Source organism: Oncorhynchus keta, chromosome 29 (assembly GCF_023373465.1).
Source record: "Oncorhynchus keta strain PuntledgeMale-10-30-2019 chromosome 29, Oket_V2, whole genome shotgun sequence".
Classification (NCBI taxonomy): domain Eukaryota; kingdom Metazoa; phylum Chordata; class Actinopteri; order Salmoniformes; family Salmonidae; genus Oncorhynchus; species Oncorhynchus keta.
The window spans coordinates 25,031,940-25,051,275 of NC_068449.1; the positions used below are offsets into that span (position 1 = coordinate 25,031,940).

Sequence of the window (19,336 nt, forward strand, 5' to 3'; positions counted from 1 at the left end):
GCCTAATCTGCTTTAGCTGTTTGAACCCTCGCTGGCCTACTTCACTTTGGATCAGAATAGAGCAGCGTTGAGTGATGGATCCATGATACAGCCCATTCCCTTCCTCTGTTACTAAAAGTGAACTACCTTTACTCCTTCCTATACCCCTACTCCCTGTTCCTCAGGCTACCACTTCATATCACACCCCTTGTGTTTGATTAGCCCACTATTATCTCATTTTGCCCTGGCTCCTATACACAGCTTTCTTATTCTTAACTGACCCTAGACCCCATCTATCGTAACTTAATAGTTTGCTGTCTTTTTCCTTTGTTTTTAGAGGGGGTAAATTGACTTGCTTCAGGTCTAATTGCGCCTGCACTCTCACAGAGCCTTTCCACACCATTCATAACCATGACTCTAATGCAGTTGTGTTACTAGTTAATATCTTATAAGCTATAACAAATAAAGAGAGTCGCTTATAGTTTATTCGCTGTTAGTCACCACCTCTCGATAAAATCATTTTTTCTGGGTGTGCGCCAGCTTATGTTTTTTATTCGACTTGTTAATATCTTACCAATGACATGAAGTCAATGTAAGGCATGTTTAGGAGATGATCATAGTAAGGTCAATCGAAACTCTATAGACTCTCTACCTAGCTAGTGTTCACAGGGTCTGTTCTACCATGTGCTGGCTAGTCATGTCTGGGACATTTATGACCCAGACAGTACTGCACTTCGTGTTCCACAGGGAAGTGTTTTTTCCTGCTCATGTTCTGGAACATGCGGGTGTCTAACCTGTAATGAGAAAAAAGGATGTATGTATTTGCACAGTGTATTTTCTCATTAGTATCATGGAGTTGTGGCGATGCAGTGATGGCTGCATGAATCTGCTATATGGGCTCATGAAATGTATGAGTATTAGACACCATTACCTCCTTGACAGGAGCTGTTGTGGAGGTAGTGGGGTTTCATTGTTGTGTATTTGAGAAAGGAGCCGTTGTCCCTGTGTTCCAGGACCGCCTGTTCTTTGTGATGGAGTTTGTCAATGGAGGCGACCTCATGTTCCACATCCAGAAGTCCAGAAAGTTTGAGGAGTGCCGCGCTCGCTTCTACACCGCCGAGATCACCTCTGCACTTATGTTCCTGCACAGCAAGGGCATCGTCTACAGGTCTGACACACAATCACATGCTCTTATATAGAGACAGCTAACATTTAGTCGGAGTGATGCCAAGGTGGCCTTTGACTGGTTCTAATCCATCTAGTCTTTTTACGGGGCTGTTGTCAACTTACTGTGATGGCCAACACAAAGGTCTCTGTCAAGCCTCATGTTGATAAAGGTGGCAGCATCATGTGAGCGGCTACGCTAAATGTTGAGTTTATATTTAGATAGGCCTCCGTGTCAGCGCCACATAGCATGACTGCTAGCTTCACGTGACGAGCTAATGTCCTTTCCTGGAAATAGCCTAACCCTAGTACTCCGGGTCTTGCTCTATAACAGTACTAAAGACCTCGTACTGACTTCTCAGCTCATGGCCCCAGATGTAGCCCAAGTGTATTATGTAAAGTAATGTCTTTATCGTGTCTCAACTATCTCTTCCTTGTGCTCTTTCACCCTGAGGTAAAGGGCTAATATTATCAGCCTATCAGGGGCAATAAAATAATAATAATAATAATTGTTTTTGCAAAAGTACTTTAACCTCAATTTTAGTCCATTAATATAGTCTTGAATCGAAGACCAGAGCTAATAGTACCTAATGTCAACATGTTACAGACCACCAGCGTACCCTTTTGGAGAACAAATTAGTTTTAGTGTTTGTCTCGAATGTATTATGATTAGATCGTAATCTCTTTATGTTTGCTGACTGTGCTGTTAGTCATTCTCACGTTTGAAAACCAAAACCGCACACAAACTAACTACCCAGCAAACACATTTGGTTCCTTGGAAGTTGAGGGAACGTACGTTTTTGGTTCTGGGAACTAAGCCATAAGTTTCCTGACCGTTTAAAAAACGTTCAGTTTTACCATTCTGAGAATTTCTGTGAAAATGTTGCTTGTTCTGGGATCATACATACAGGAGATTCTGAGAACGTTTTACTATGGTTCCCTAAATGTTTTCCTGGGAGGTTTTATTAACATCCTGAGAATGGAAATTCTAGATGAACTTTCACTGAATGTTTCAATAGGACTATATAACACTGCTAGCTCAGGTTAACTGTTTTGTACACAAGCACACATAGGACACATGGAAATTAATTAGCTTAGGCAATTATCATGTAGACACATTTTGTTATTGTGGCAAGGCATCAGTGAGATTCTAACCTATGATCTTCTGTTATGCTGAAGTATTGAAATTCCCCCAGGAGAATGTCGTTTCTTAACGTTCTCTGAACTATTTGAGAACATTCACCATATCAAATCAGTTGGAGAACATTCATAAAACATTGCCAAAACTGTAACTAAATGTAACCATGTTTTGAACTTTTAGGAAATTTTATGAAGTACCAAGAAAATTATGTTATTTTGTCAAGTTCCTTAAATGTGCAGAGAATGTTCCAAAGCCAATCAACTGTCCTGCTCCATTCCCAGAAAGTTGTGGGAAGATAAAATAACCATAGGACAACCACGCTCTAAGAAACATATGGTTCTCAGAACATTATGTGCTAGCTGGGTAACCATTAATATGTAAAATGGCCTGTGTGTACATCACTAGCTTCTCCCTTTCCTAGAACTTCCCCCTTACAGTATTCTAGTGAGGAACTTTGTTCCTCTTCGGCTGCAGCTGTTTCCCAATCACCAGTTGTAGATGTGATTCTCAGCAAATCAGCATGACTGTTTGTCCTCAAGGTCATGACCACACCTTCACTATGACCTACATCTCACAGACAAAGGTCTAATGTATATTGTCTATGTTAATTCCCTACACACCCAGCCATGCCTCTCACAGGAAGTGATGAAGAGGAAGTGAGTGGATGAGATAGACTGCAGTTGGCTTGGAGATAAAACACTGAGATAAACCAGAGGACAGGAAGCAGGCAAGGTTTGTGATTAAGTAGAGGGTCACTCTGAGTAGAACAGTGCTTCATTAGACTCAAGCCTAAAAAAAAACACTTGGCTCCCTCACAGCTATCTGTTGTTTCTATGGAAAACGAACTCTTGCAGGGCTGCTTGTCGGTGTTGATGTTGTACTGAAGCTTCATGATGCCCTATGACCCTCAAACTCAACTCTGGACCTCAAAGCCAGTTCCATTGCATCTTTTCATTGTTCCCCTCTAATCAGGGACTGATTTAGACCTCGGACACCAGGTGTGTACAATTCATTATCAGGTAGAACAGAAAACCAGCAGGCTCCGGACCTCGTAGGGTAAGAGTTGCCTACCCCTGCCCTATAACATGTAGTGAAATGTATACTCCTGGGTTGAATTCCCATGACATTAGTGTTTGGTTGAAAAGAGAGCTGCCCTCACTTGGCCTGTGTTGTTTGTTTTGCCATAAGCCAGAGGCACCATGAGGAAGTGAATCAGTATTACACAATGAGTTTACGGTAAGTCAGGACAAACCGGCTTAAACCAACCACACTTCCAGTAGTGTGAGTGCGTGCGTGGCTTAACCTGGCACACTGTCTTTATCTTTCTCTCCCTCTCTCACACACTTAAATGTTTTGTAAGATCATTACCTCACCTTTACCTGCTCACTCAGCTATGCCAGTCGATCACCTTGGTGACATGACATCACTGCTGTGTCACCTGATCTTAGATTAATGCTATTGGCTTGGTTAATCTGTTTTTCAGACTGCCAAGGCTCCAAAGGCCTCAATGGGGGGGGGGCATTATAGACAGAGACAACAACTTAGTGTGACTGGGGATGATTTATTATGTAGGAAACAACTTATTGCTCTGCTCTGCTCCTACCTTATAGTTTCTCCTGATGATAAGTATTGCTAATTCAAAGACTCTAGACAACCTTCAAAGATACTAGAGCGACGAGCACATTCATTTCCATTAATTTCCCATTTTGACAGGTCAATATTGACACTGCAGCACACACCCCAGCCCCATTAGGCTCTGTCATGAATGTGGCAGACTTCTCTCTGCTGCCAGTACTGTAGCTCTCTGTTCAGATCTATTCTCCATGTCTCCTGGTCCTACATGTGGTCACTGTCCTCATGTGGCCTATACTCACTACACTCTTTAAACGCAAATACTTATTTTTAGCAACAACTTTCAACGGGGTTGGCGTGGGACAGTTTGGCAGTCACAAAATGTAATATAGCAGCATTTGCTGACTCGCTGATAATGGGGAACATACTGGAAGTTAAATAGTTGTCCCCAAAAAATGTAAAGTACAGATTTATGGGTTTAGCTATGGCGTCTACAGGTCAGGAGATGTTTGTAATGAGGTATTTGTGTGTGAATGTTTGTGCTGTTGTGTTTTCCAGGGATCTGAAGTTGGACAATGTGCTCCTTGATAAGGACGGGCACTGTAAGCTGGCTGATTTCGGCATGTGCAAGGAGGGCATGTTTGAAGGTGTGGCCACAGGCACCTTCTGCGGGACTCCGGACTACATCGCCCCAGAGGTCAGTTTACCCCCTCCACTCATACACCCCTTCCTCTGAACTAAGATACCATTCTTTACCCCAATGGTAATCATGAAGCATCAGTTTCCCATAAATCTGTCTAAGGTCATTAGAGTTCACATTCTTTATAGGAGCCATCCGAAGTCCCAGCCCCACTACATCACCCCACCACTCTGAATACCAACACTGTGACCACTGGTCCTCTAGACCAGCCTCTCTGGTGGTTAGTAGTTAGGTAACACACCTGTGTTGGATTGGCCACCTACCACCGTTTCAGTTCTGTCAGGAAAGCCCCATCTGCCTCTCACAGGCTCTGTTTGCCAACATTTTAAAAAGTCCCCACCACCAAATGTACCAAGAGAGGGGTCCTTTGTGAATATGAATGTGTGTATTGGAGTGTGCATGGGTTTGTAGGGGAAGCATATAGTTACATTTTTATGACTGAAGCGCACAAGTCTGGATTTATGAAGGGCTTCATTGCCATCCCCAACACTCAGTCCTCAGTGTATCCCAATGAAGAGCAGCTAAACCCAGTAACCGGTCTTGGCTTAGTGGTTTCTGATGTTACCTTCTGTAATACTCCAGTACAAAAACTCCAGGCGATGAAGTACAGTACAGGTTCTTTGCTGTGGTGTGTAATGTGGTTTTATGTGATGTTTTTGTGCGTACCCAGATCCTTCAGGAGATGCAGTACGGGCCGTCTGTGGACTGGTGGTCTCTCGGCGTGCTGCTCTATGAGATGCTGTCTGGCCACGCCCCCTTTGAGGCAGAGAACGAGGACGACCTGTTTGAGTCCATCCTGAATGAGGAGATCAGCTATGCATCCTGGCTGAGTGCTGAGGCAGTCAATATCCTGAAAGCTGTAAGTCTATCCTCAATGCGGAGCTCATCAATCTTTCCTGAATGTCAATAAGAGTCAATGTTGTTCATGCTACAGAGGCCTTTATAGTGTTTATGTCAGAGAATGTACAGGTGACTGCCAAAATAAAGGAAACCCTTGAGTAAGTGAAGGACACAAAGTATATTAAAAGCATGTACTTTCATCCACACAGTTGTGGTTTTCTGAGTTAATTTAATTAGCTCCAGTTGAAGTCGGAAGTTTACATACACTTAGGTTGGAGTCATTAAAACTAGTTTTTCTACCACTCCACACATTTCTTGTTAACAAACTATAGTTTTGGCAAGTCAGTTAGGACATCTACTTTGTGCATGACATTAGTAATTTTTCCAACAATTGTTTACAGACAGATTATTTCACTTCCACAGTATTATACAAAAACACCATTCTGATGAGAAGTAACTTACAAACATATGATGAATATAAAACATCTTACCTATGTTACCAACAAATTCTGATTATTTCCACAACAAGACCTCAACAAGTCTGGTTCATCCTTGGGAGCAATTTCCAAATGCCTGAAGGTACCACGTTCATCTGTACAAACAATAGTACACAATTATAAACACCATGGGACCACGCAGCCATCATACCGCTCAGGAAGGAGATGTGTTCCGTCTCCTAGAGATGAACGTACTTTGGTGCGAAAAGTGCAAATCAATCCCAGAAAAACAGCAAAGGACTATGTGAAGATGCTAGAGGAAACGGGTACAAAAGTATCAATATCAATATCCTATTAAGGCACTTTATGTTGGTGTCATCCCTGCTGCTTATCAAGAGAACACATGGTCATCCCTGCTGCTTATCAAGAGAACACATGGTCATCCCTGCTGCTTATCAAGAGAACACATGGTCATCCCTGCTGCTTATCAAGAGAACACATGGTCATCCCTGCTGCTTATCAAGAGAACACATGGTCATCCCTGCTGCTTATCAAGAGAACACATGGTCATCCCTGCTGCTTATCAAGAGAACACATGGTCATCCCTGCTGCTTATCAAGAGAACACATGGTCATCCCTGCTGCTTATCAAGAGAACACATGGTCATCCCTGCTGCTTATCAAGAGAACACATGGTCATCCCTGCTGCTTTTGATCTGGCCGACTCACTAAACACACATGCATCGTTTGTAAATGATGTCTGAATGTTGGAGTGTACCCCTGACTGTCTGTACATTTTTAAAACAAGAACATGGTGCCGTCTGCTTTGCTCAATATAAGGAATTTGAAATTATTTATACTTTGACTTTGATACTTAAGTATATTTTAGCAATTACATTTACTTTTGATACTGAAGTATATTTAAACCAAATACTTTTAGACTTTTACTCATGTAGTATTTTACTGGGTGACTTTCACTTTTACATGAGTAACTATCTATCAAGGTATCTATACTTTTACCCAAGTATGACAATTGGCTACCTTTTCCACCACTGATAAACCCTCAGGTTAGAGCGATCACACAGGGCAGAGGTTTGGGGATAGTTTTTGGTCAGTGGAGCGCTGTAGCTATGTGTATAACAGATCACATGGGTCTTAGTGTATGACCAGCCTCACACACAGTGCTCCCTCACTCAGCCAGCTGTTGTGTCGGCCCTGTCCTCTTACCTAACTATATTAAGGCACAGTCTGCTGCGCCGCTGCTGCTCTGGCTATAAATACCCCCCGACTCAAACAGAGAGCACACTGTTTGGTGTTTGACAGTTGAGATGCTGAGGTGGACATTGTCCCACCTCATATTTGACTCTCAAATAAGTGCAGGGTAAATGTATTTTGGTGTCTTGTTGCTTTGCATTAGAGGTTTTCTTGGATCCCAAATTTGAGATCCGAACCGAATTGGATCCGTTAAATTCCTTCCCGTCCCGACAGGGGGAAAAAATATCCAATTGGGATCCGAGGTGGGACAGATCTGACCCAAAACATGTCCGAGCTGAGAGAGAATTGCATCCACCAGTCTAAAAAAAAATATGCACCTTTATTGCCGCGCTATCCAGCAAAAACATTGACATGTCTGGTAGTGTACTTTTAATGTGCATTTTCAGTTGTGTCTAAAATAATTGCAGTTTGGTATTTTCACAATTATATCCCTATAGTTAGATGGAGAACATTGAGGTTTTCAGAAATGTTTTCCTTATTTGTGTTGATCAAATATTTGAGAAGGATGATTTTTTTTATGTGATGATCATTGCGTGCCAGACAAAGCAGCGAATAAGTTCACTTTTGCCTGTAACCTAATATTATGTAGGCCTATTCTTTTACTGAGCAACATTACAATCTAGCCTATTTAACTTTTTTGATCAACATTGATTTAGATGAAAGTTAGGCCTGTTTGACCAGTAAGCTTCAAATTCAAAATAAATTTTGAATAGGCAACGAAAGGACAAAGTCTCCCATCTGCATTCCCGTGTAATTTCCAAGAATTAGGATCTGTAGGTCTAGGTTACTATTCCCGCTATGACAACGCTATTTTTGGATTAGAGAGAAGAGTAGAGGATCAAAGGAAATGGGTCAGTCAGTTCATGATGAGCTAGAGAGAATTGCACTCTGTAATTCTGTCCTCCTCAACCGACCACAAAGTTGAAATTGGGCAATCTTATTTGAGATGCCTTGTGAGTTCTGTGTGGTAAGACATATTTTAGTCGGCTATTTCTTTATCTCGAGTCTAACTCAATATATTAGCCTAATATTTTTTTTCTAAATTAAATGTAGATATATCCTTTAGGCCTACAGAATTAGCCTATACAGCCTGAGATTGGTTTGGATGCAGGTTTGATAGAAAAGTCATCCACGCTACGGCTGTGTAGTCCTACCGTCTGGAGAGTTAATAAAATATTAATAATTGAATAGACAAGTTGTCCTGATTTCTTATACCTATCCATGCCATATAAAATCGGCAGCCCTTCAATATTAGGCTACTATGTTTTCTGCAGATAAACCTATGGCGATCAGTCTACCACACACACACACACACACACACAACATGAGCAAATCAAATTTTATTTATCACATGCGCCGAATACAACAGGTGTAGCCCTTACTGTGAAATGCTTACTTACAAGCTTTTAACCAACAGCGCAGTTCAAGAAATAGAGTTTAAAAAATATTTACTAAATAAAGTAAAAATAAAAAGTGACACAGTAGAATTGCATAACAATAACGACACTATATACAGGGGGTACCGGTACCGAGTAAATATGGGGGGGGGGTACAGGTTTGTCAAGGTAATTTGTACGTGTAGGTAGGGGTAAAGTGACTATTCATTGATGATCAACAGTGAGTAGCAGCAGTGTAAAAACAAAGGTGGGGTGGGGGGTGTCAATGTAAATAGTCCGGGTGTCCATTTGATGAATTGTTCAGCAGTCTTATAGCATTGGGGTAGAAGCTGTTAAGGACCTAAACTTGGAGCTCCAGCACCGCTTGCCGTACGGTAGCAGAGAGACTCGGGTGACTGGAGTCTTTGACAATTTTTTGGGCCTTCCTCTGACACCGTCTGGTATAGAGGTCCTGGATGGCAGGAAGCTTGGCCCTAGTGATGTATTGGATCGTACGCACTACCCTCTAGCGCCTAACGTTCAGATACCGAGCAGTTGCCATACCAGGGCGGTGATGCAACCGGTCAGGATGCTCTCGATGGTGCAGCTGTAGAACCTTTTGACGATCTGGGGACCAATGCCAAGTTGTTTCAGTCTTCTGAAGGGGAAAATGTGTTGTCGTGTTCTCTTCATGACTGTATTGGTGTGTTTTGACCATGATAGGTTGTTGTTGATGTGAACACCAAGGAACTTGAAATTCTCGACCCACACCACTTCAGCCCCGTCGATGTTGGGATATGTACGTACGGTCACTGTGGGGACGATGTCCTCAATGCACTTATTGCTGGTGACTGAGGTGGTATACTCCTCAATGTTATTGGATGAATCACGGAACATATTCCAGTCTGTGCTAGAAAAACAGTCCTGTAGCATCCACATCATCGGACCACTTCCGTATTGAGCGAGTCACTGGTGCTTCCTGCTTTAGTTTTTGCTTGTAAGCTGGCATCAGGAGGATAGAGTTATGGTTAGATTTGCTAAATGGAGGGCGAGGGAGAGCTTTGTATGCTTCTCTGAGTGTGGAGTAAAGGGGGTCTAGATTGATTTTTTTTCCCTCTGGTTGCACATGTGACAAGCTGGTCGAAATGAGGTCAAACAGATTTAAGTTTTCCTGCATTCAAGTCCCCGGCCACTAGGAGCACCGCTTCTTGATGTGCGTTTTCATGTTTGTTTATGGCCTTATACAGCTCGTTGAGTGCAGTCTTAGTGCCAGCATCGGTTTGTGATGGTATGTGGATGGCTATGAATAATACAGATGAGAACTCTCTTGGTAGATAGTGTGGTCTACAGTTTATCATTAGGTATTCTACCTCAGGTCAGCAATACCTCAATAAATAGACACACCCCCACCCCTCTTACCAGCTGTAGCTACTCTGCCCTGGCGATACACAGAAAAACCAGCCAGCTCTATATTATCCGTATCGTCATTCAGCCACGACTCTGTGAAACATAAGATATTACCGTTTTTGTCCCTTTGGTAGGTCCTGTTGGTAGGATAGTCTTGACCGTAGATCATCAAGTTTGTTTTCCTGTGATTGCACATTGGCTAATAGAACCGATGGTAATGTCGATTTACTCACTCGCCTTCGAATCCTAACAAGGCACCCCGACCTTCTCCCTCGGTATCTCCACCTTTTCTTCACGCAAATGACAGGGATGTGGACCTGTTCTCCGGAAAGCAGTATATCCTTTGTCGGACTCATTAAAGAAAATCGTTGTCCAGTTTGAGGTGAGTAATCGCTGTTCAGATGTCCAGAAGCTCTTTTTGGTCATAAGAAACGGTAGCAGCAACTTTATGATCATAACATGTTACAAACAACGCAAAAAAACTAACAAAATAGCACAGTTGGTTAGGAGCCCTTAAAATGGCAGACATCCTATCCGGCGCCATTAACTTGGTCAAAAATGTTCTTTATTAAAGACGATCAGAAAGAATGTATCAATACTTTGTATTATAGAATAACTTATTTATTTTAGATGAAAGCCACATCTAGCACATGAATGAGTCACTCGTCTTTGCTGACAAATATCACACTTGACTTGAGTCATTCAACATTAGTTAACAAACTGTTATTTTAAACAAAGACAATACTCAAATAAAATAGCAAGATAGCCTAAACAAATTACTCAGCTAACCTAAATAACTAGTAAATTGAGTAAATAAATTAAATAGCTCAGGTCTTGAAAATATGGGCGACCGTCTTTTCCCCTCTGTCTCCACAATGTGCATAAATGAGGCCCATAAAGAGGATTTCCCTGTCGGTTTTGCCTCCTTGTACTCTTTCATTCATTTTCTTCTTCACATCAATAAAGAATGTCTCAATGTTTCATTAAGTCACTTTATATCGACGGGCTATCACTCTTTCCCTCTGCGTCGTCCTCCTCCTCTCCTACAACAAGTAGCCTATTTTACCCCACGTCACTGACATACAGTGGCTCATTTTCATAAAGTGAATATGATGTTTTGTTGCAAAATAATATTGACACATTTGGTTTGATGAAAGATGTAGTCCTTTGAGAGAATAAAATGTCAATGTGTGAAATTTGTGTTAATGTTGTTTAGGAAGTTAGGAACTCTTCAAATATAATACTGACCTCCGATCCCAGGTCAGTATTTCACATATTTTCACAGAGATCTGAGGTTCATGACCACTGAGCAGGATCCGGCCCAGGATCATAGGGTTAACGACAAAATGTCGGGTCAGATATCGGGTTCGGGTAGATCCATGAAGATAGATCCATACTTTGCATGTCTCTCTATTTGATATAGTTGGCTTTTTCCCTGCATGGTGTCTCTCTGCAGAGTTTAGTTCTTAGGCCTGGCAGAGTGGATGGATCGCACAGCCCCGGTAGAGCTAGTGGAAAATATGATAGACTCAAATAGGATTGCCCAATTTCAACTTTGTGGTCAGTTGAGGAGGACAGAATTACATAGTGCAATTCTCTCTGGCTCATCATGAACTGACTGACCCATTTCCTTTGATCCTCTACTATGCTCTCCTAGCCTCTGCTTGTCTCCTCCTTTCTCTACATCTTCTCTCTTCTCCTCTTTCACTGTGAGCTGCTTTGTTCAGGTGGAAAATAACAAGATGGCACTGGGATGATTAAGATTGTTACTTAGATTAGATATTGCTTTAATTCTGGTCTAGTCTCTGTTCGTTAACTGTGTTTGGGTCTGGTGTGACAAGACCTATTAATGTTAAGGTGGAATGGGGGTGAATCTGGTCTCATTCATCCTGAGGGAGAGAGAGGGCTGCTCATTAGTTTTGGCTGAGTGGGAATGCCACTGCTAGCCCCAAGGTGTGTGTTCAGACTCCTCCGCCAACACAAGGCTTTGTTCGTCTGGAATCGCTCCTTTGGGAAATGTGTTTTTAATGTTGGTTTGTTGTGTTTTCTTTTACTGTTAATTCCCCTCAAATGCTCTTACACTCCAACTTCAGATGTTGGACAGAAGAATGTGATAGGTCCACGTCTTAAGTCCAGGAAATGGTTGCTTGTTTTTTTTGGCTCACATTTAAGATGAATAGAATTTTCAAAACACATTTGTGTCTTGCCAGATGCCAAGATGAGCTGGAAAAGAAGGTGCTACTGGGCCTTTGTGTGTATGTGTGTGTCAGGGAGGTGGATGGGATGTTATTCAGGTTCGAACCAGAGCTGATGCAATTCTCAAAAGTCTAATTATAAGCCACACTCAAATTATATATTGCACCCTTTCATTAACACACATTTATATAATTTTATTGTACTTTTATTCACTTCTCATATGCAGTTATATTTCTGTGCTCTCCTCAGTTCCTGACTAAGAACCCTGCCCGGCGTCTAGGCTGCGTGGCGGCGGAGGGTGGGGAGAACGCTGTGACTAACCACGTCTTCTTCACTGGAATCAACTGGGACAAGCTGAACTGCAGGGAGCAGGAGCCACCCTTCAAACCCCGCATCGTAAGACACTCACACACCTGATACACAAACCCTGCATCGTAAGACACACACACACCTGATGCACCTGACAAATTACACAATGATGTCAATACAAACTGTTTACAGTAGACACTACTGTTGAATTGTAATACCTCCTTCTGTCTTATTGTACCATTTACAATGCACACCCAGTTTCCTCTCTTATTCATTGTATTATGGTAAGTAGTGACCTGGGTTATGAAGGTGGTATCTGTTGGCAGTTACCCCAAATTCTTTATAGAACCTCTCACCCATCTTTTGTGTTATTGTAACATTACCCCCTATGCTGTGTAACCAACACTCCAGAAAACTGCAGAGGACGTGAACAACTTTGACCCAGACTTCACCCAGGAGGAGCCCACCCTGACGCCCATTGAGGATCTCCTTCCCTCTGTCAACCAGGACGAGTTCCACAACTTCTCTTTCACCTCTCCTGAGCTGCTGGACGACTAGGAGGCCCTGTGTGACCCCCCCGCACCTCCAGATGACTGGAGCCATACAGGATCACAATGTGTCTAGCTCTGGCTAGATCACTGGCACAGTTGACTGTTTGGCACTGCCTTAGCCTGTATCTCTAATTTTGAAAGGCAGTTTAGACTCAGCCCTCATCACTGTGGTATATGACTGTCTGGTTCTCTGTATATATTCCCTTCATCTTTGGAAAACATGGGACAGTCTTGACTTGTAACCTTGTGTATTAATGCGTAGTAATGCTCTTACAGTATCTGACTGCAATGCAAAGCAATTTTAATGGCAATTTGTCCCCTGATATGGAATGATGAATTTGCCTACAGGTACTTCAAGATGAATACAAGCACTTTTTGAACTAATGGGAAGTGTGTGTGTCTGTGTGTGTCTTTTATTAATTTGGCATACCTTTTGTTCAATGCTGGGATCATTATTCATCAAAACTGCCTGTGACTCTAGCACAAATGATGGCAGGGTAAAGGGTAACGTAATCAGCACTGCAAAGGTTTCCCAGAACAACTGAGCTGCTCGTTAATACTGGAAGGACTGCAGAGGGGGCTGTGTGAAATAGTTTCTCAGTGACGTAAGTCCTTTACGGAGAACACACACTCAAACACACACTCACTCACTCACTCACTCATTCATTCGAGCAGATACATGTCAGACACTTTCCCCCTAAACTCAAACACAGGGATGTGGTATGTGGAGAGAGAGGAAGGGAGAGAGGGAGACATTGTCTTACCACTTGTTTTGTCTCTGCTTTTTAAGAATACATCTCACCCTGTGCCCTGTCAAAATGGTACATTGCTAAAGCTTTGTTCTCTGCATTTAAGATGGGTTTATGAAAGCATGTTCTTATGAGAATGTTTTTATACCTAATTTTCTGAAGGAATCTTTTGTCATTGGTCAACATTGCGAGATGATGCAACATTTCATCTGAATTGAATGAACTGGTGATTCAGAGTTGTTGTGAAATTTCATAAAGTTTTTCTCTGTGCATCTGCCTGCACATGTCAGCACCTGGTGAAGAGTTGGGCAAATTGAGAAGGTATAGCAGATGTCAGACAATCAAGAAAACCAATTACGAACATGCCAATTGTCCAAACAAAAGCATATTTTTAGGTTTATATGGATTAAGGTATGCTTTAATAACTGCCAATACCTCAATTCTTTCTTTCCATGTTAATCCAGTTCTATGTGATCACAGTCCTTCAACAGTTAAATGAATACCATTTATTCATTTCCCCCCCAGACCCACCCTTTCTCACACACTCACAGAATTTATCTGCAATGAGACATTCCTTGTTTGTGGGCAGACATGCTGGTAGACAGGCTGCAGGCTGCCAACACAGTGAAAGCTGTTTTCAAGGCTGTAAAACCATGAAGGTGATGGAAAATTTTCTCCAGTGCCTTCAGAAAGTATTCATACCCCTATTCATACCCCTTTTTTTGTGTTCTAGCCTGAATTGAAAAATGTGTAAATGTATGTTTTTCCTCACCCATCTACACACAATACGCCATAATGACAGTTGTAGCAATTTAAAAAAAAAAATGAAATACAGAAATATCTAATTTACGTAAGTATACACATCCATAAGTCAATTCTATGTAGAATCACCTTTGGCAGTGATTACAGCTGTGAGTGTTTCTGGGTAAGTCTCCCAAGGGCTTTCCACACGTGGATTGTGCAATATTTGCCTATTTTTATTATTTTCTCATTTCTTCAAGCTCTGATAAATTTGTTGTTGATTATTGCTAGACAACCATTTTATAGTCGTGCCATAGATTTTCAAGTAAATTTAAGTCAAAACTGTAACTCGACCACTGAGGAAGATTCACTTTCTTCTTGGTAAGCAACTCCAGTGTAGATTTGACCTTGTGTTTTAGGTTATTATCCTGCTGAGAGGTGAATTCATCATCCAGTGTGTAAGGGGTGTGGAACTGGTGGCAGAGAAGTCCGACGCAGGAGAGCAGAACTGGGTAATAACCGGAGCAGTTTAATATACAAAACCACCGGCATCCAGAATAACAACGTATGGGTACAAAACCCGTTGCACACCAGACAACAATGTGCACAAGCACTTACAACAAACAATTCCACACAAAGACATGGGGGGAACAGAGGGTTAAATACACAACACGTAATGAGGGAATGAAAACCAGGTGTGTGGGGGGAAAAAAAAAATGATTGGCTAGAAGACTGGTGACGTCGAACACCGCTCGAACAAGGAGAGGAACCGACTTCGGTAGAAGTCGTGCCACAGTGTCTGGGGGAAAGGAGAATGAACCATTTTTTTCTCTAGGATTTTGCCTTTGCTTAGCTCCTTCCCATTTTATTTTTTATACAAAAAAACTCCCCAGTCCTCAAGCATAACATGATACAGCCACCACTATGCTTGAAAATATGGAGAGAGGTACTCAGTAATGTGTTTTATTGGATTTAAGTATGAATTGCTTTGCTGCATTTTTTTGCAGTATTACTTTAGTGTGTTGTTGCAAACAGGATGCATCTTTTGGAATATTTTTATTCTGTACAGGTTTCCTTCTTTTCACTCTGTCAATTAGGTTAGTAATTGTGGAGTAACTACAATATTGCTGACCCATCTTCAGTTTTCTCTTATCACAGCCATTAAACTCTGTAACTGTTTTAAAGTCCCCTTTGGCCTCATGGTGAAATTCCTGAGTGGTTTCCTTCCTCTTCGGCCACTGAGTTAGAAATGACGCCTGTATCTTTGTAGTGACAGGGTGTATTGATACACCAACCAAAGTGTAATTAATAACTACACCATGCTGAAAGGGATATTCAATGTCTGCTTTTTTATTTTTACCCATCTACCAATAAGTGCCCTTCCTTGCGAGGCATTGAGGGACCTTTTAAACCTTCTACACCATGCTCAACTGAGGGACCTTTTGAGGGACCTTTTAAACAATTATCTGTGTGTGGGGTACAGAGATGAGGTTGGCATTCAACATTCATGTTAAACACTATTATTGCATACAGAGTGAGTCCATGCAACTTATTATGTGACTTGTTAAGCAAACTTTTACTCCTGAACTTTTTTTAGGCGACCATAACAAAGGGGTTGAATATTTATTGACTCAAGAAAGTCATGTGTAATTAAATTGTTTTTTAAATGAAAAACATAAATCTACTTTGACATTATGGGGTGGGGTGTTGTGTGTAGTCCAGTCACACAAGAACTCAAAATGTTATCCATTTTAAATTCAGGCTGTAACACAACAAAATGTGGAAAAAGTAAAAGGGTGTGAATACCACCTGCCTAGAGCTAACACTATACATGACCTATTCAAATATATCGACTTTATCCGATTATACTGTCTATGTTGCTTCATGGCTCTCCTGAGAGAGGGAGAACAAAAATACTGAATATCTTACATTCTTACTGTCGTCACAGACGATAAATGCATAAACAGGAAACCACAGAGTGTCACGAATGTCACATCTGATAGCTACAGGAAGGTGAGGTTTCTGTTCGTTGAAAGAGACTTCGATGTTGGCCAAGCATTGTGCTAATAAGCAGCTGGTCCAGGAGATGGAAGATGGGTTTGAAAACCAGCACTTCTCTTGCCTTGAAGGAAATTACATTAGTCAGTAGAAACAATGTGCTGTGTTGAACCTGCTCAGATCTGGATGTTCTTGACCCTATGTTCAGATAGTATGGGAACCTGCCATTTTAGCACTGAGAAAGTCTTCAGACTCCTTACTGGAGTCACTGATCTTTCCTGTGGGTGTTGTGCTGGAAGAAATTATTACAGTAAGTATTAAAAAAAATACCATTGTCTGAAAACAATGACAGAAAATGTCCCTCCCCTAAACAGAGCATAGCCCACTTGGCAAAAACTGTTAGAATCAAGGTTCTTTCCACATAAAAGCATATGGGATGCTGTTGAATCAATGTGGAAAACTGATTGGATTTGCAAAAGTCATGAATTTAAGGAATAAAGGGAATGTTGTTTTTTTCCCCATTTAAAAAAAAAAACTAATTCCAATGACGTGACCATGTTTGTTGATTTCAGGTTTCATTTGTTAGTTGACAACTAACCAAATATAAATCAAAACGAGATGTTGAAATCACGTCTGTGCCCAGTGAGAAGTAATGGACAAGATGGTACAATGAACATTTTGTACATTGTTGTTCCACTTGCATGTGCTACGAAGACACATGGGCATTAGTTGGAAAAGAATGCCTTACACGGCTCTAAATGTAAAGTTGCAGAAAGATTTGTATGAATGAAACGTTCTATCCCATAATATTTCAGTAAAACTCTGCCAGCACTAAACTCACATAATCCCACCTCTATCTTCTTTATTCTATGATTTACTGGAGCATCAATTTAGCTCAAGGTTTAAGTTCAAATACATTGACCTCTGGAGTCACCAGTGCAGCCTACTCATCTGCTTTATTCAGTCCTTGCCAAAGATTGAACCCCTGTGCAATGTGAGTACTGGTGTGGGCATTGAGCTAAACCACTTGCCTCTGCCTCCATTTGTTTACCTCCATATGCCTCTGTCTGGCAGCTTTTCCTGAGGCCTGTTATGGGTGGATAGACATACTGTCCAAACTGCCATTATACACCAGCTCTGGTTGCTGCTGGCAGTGACTCTGCAGTGGCTGATTGGATCTCATTTTACCTCCTCTGTCCTGGCTGATTGATGACCTGGAGGGGACTATTCAAACTGTCTAAAAGCATTATGTCACAGGCCTGGATTTGACATCTACCCCACACAGAAAATGACTTGGTTGAAACATGACAATGTTTATGTTTGGAGCCACTGACAGTATTTGAGCATCAGTATTGCTGAATGTCTCTTGCTAGCAGACTTGTCTGTCATTCTGGTCTTGCGTCACCTAGTTGAGCCAACGTATTCCAGGAAACACATCTGCAGCTTTGCAGGCAGGTCCCCCCCAGCAGGTGAGCACTGACAGCCTACAGCAGGGGTGTCAAAACTCATTCCATGGGGGGCCTAGCGTCGACAGGTTTTAGTTTTTTCCTTTCAATTAAGACCTAGACAACCAGGGGAATTCATCAATCAATTACAAGGGAGGAGCGAAAACCCGCAGACACTCTGCCCTCGTGGAATGAGTTTGGCACTTGCCTACAAGGAAGTGAGAGTCCTGGCGAAGTGGTGCAAGGAAAAAAACCTCTCCCTCACCGTCAACAAAACAAAGGAGCTGATCGTGGACTACAGGAGACAGCAGAGAGAGCACTCCCCCATCCACATTGACAGGGCCACAGTGGAGAGGGTCAAAAGCTTAAACTTTCTCTGATGTTATTTGTCACGTGCTCTGAATACAACAGTAGACTTCACTGTGAAATCATTTCTTAAAAGCCCTTTCCCAATGATGCAGAGTTAAAAAGTAAGAACATTTGCAAATAATTTGTAAATGATAACACAAATAATATTGAGGCTACATACGAGGAGTACCGATAACTAGTCAATGTGCATGGGTACGATGTATTGTAGTTGAGTTAATATGTACATGTAGGTAGGTGTAAAAGTGACTAGGGAATCAGGATAGTATGTAGAGTGTGAAAGTGGTGTGTGTATGTGTGTGTTGGAGTGTCAGTGTAAGGACAGTGCATTCGGAAAGTACCCCTTGACTTTTTCCACATTCCATAAAAATTGCCTTGAGTCTTCTTGGTTATGATGCTACAAGCTTGGGGACTTTCTCCCATTCTTCTCTGCAGATCCTCTCAAGCTCTGTCAGGTTGGATGGGGAGCATAGCTGCACAGCTATCTTCAGGTCTCTGCAGAGATGCTCAATTGGGTTCAAGTCTGGGATCTGGCTGGGCCACTCAAGGACATTCAGAGACTTGTCCCAAAGCCGTTCCTGCGTTGTCTTGGCTGTGTGCTTAGGGTCATTGTTCTGTTGGAAGGTGAACCTTCACCCCAGTCTGAGTGCACTGGAGCAGGTTTCCATCAAGGACCTGTCTGTACTTTACTCCGTTCATCTTTCCCTTGATCCTGACTAGTCGCCCAGTCCCTGCCGTTAAAAAACATCCCGCATGATGGCCAGAGTTCAATCTTGGTTTCATCCGATCACAGCATTTTGTTTCTCATGGTCTGAGAGTCCAAGTGGGCTGTCATGTGCCTTTTACTGAGTGGCTTCCGTCTGGCCACTCTACAATAAAGGCCTGATTGATGGAGTGCCGCAGAGATGGTTGTCCTTCTGGAAGGTTCTCCCATCTCCACAGAGGAACTCTGGAGCTCTGTCAGAATGACCATAGGGTTCTTGGTCACCTCCATGACCAAGGCACTTCTCCCCTGATTGCCTTTCCAAATCATGTCCAATTAATTGAATTTACCACAGGTGGACTTCAATCAAGTTGTCGAAACATCTCAA

General features: G+C 42.0%; 1 protein-coding gene across 1 annotated transcript in view; it reads left to right on the top strand.

Annotated features, from left to right (window-relative positions):
- LOC118362578 (protein kinase C eta type-like) overlaps positions 1 to 15,623 on the top strand; it is a 37,669-nt gene extending 22,046 nt beyond the window's left edge. Inside the window, exons 10-14 of the mRNA XM_035743010.2 lie at positions 993 to 1,147; positions 4,415 to 4,553; positions 5,227 to 5,415; positions 12,336 to 12,482; positions 12,807 to 15,623. Of these exons, the coding sequence (XP_035598903.1) occupies positions 993 to 1,147; positions 4,415 to 4,553; positions 5,227 to 5,415; positions 12,336 to 12,482; positions 12,807 to 12,953 (777 nt within the window). The 3' untranslated portion in view covers positions 12,954 to 15,623. The remainder of the gene's footprint in view (positions 1 to 992; positions 1,148 to 4,414; positions 4,554 to 5,226; positions 5,416 to 12,335; positions 12,483 to 12,806) is intronic.
- The last annotated feature ends 3,713 nt before the right edge of the window (positions 15,624 to 19,336 follow it).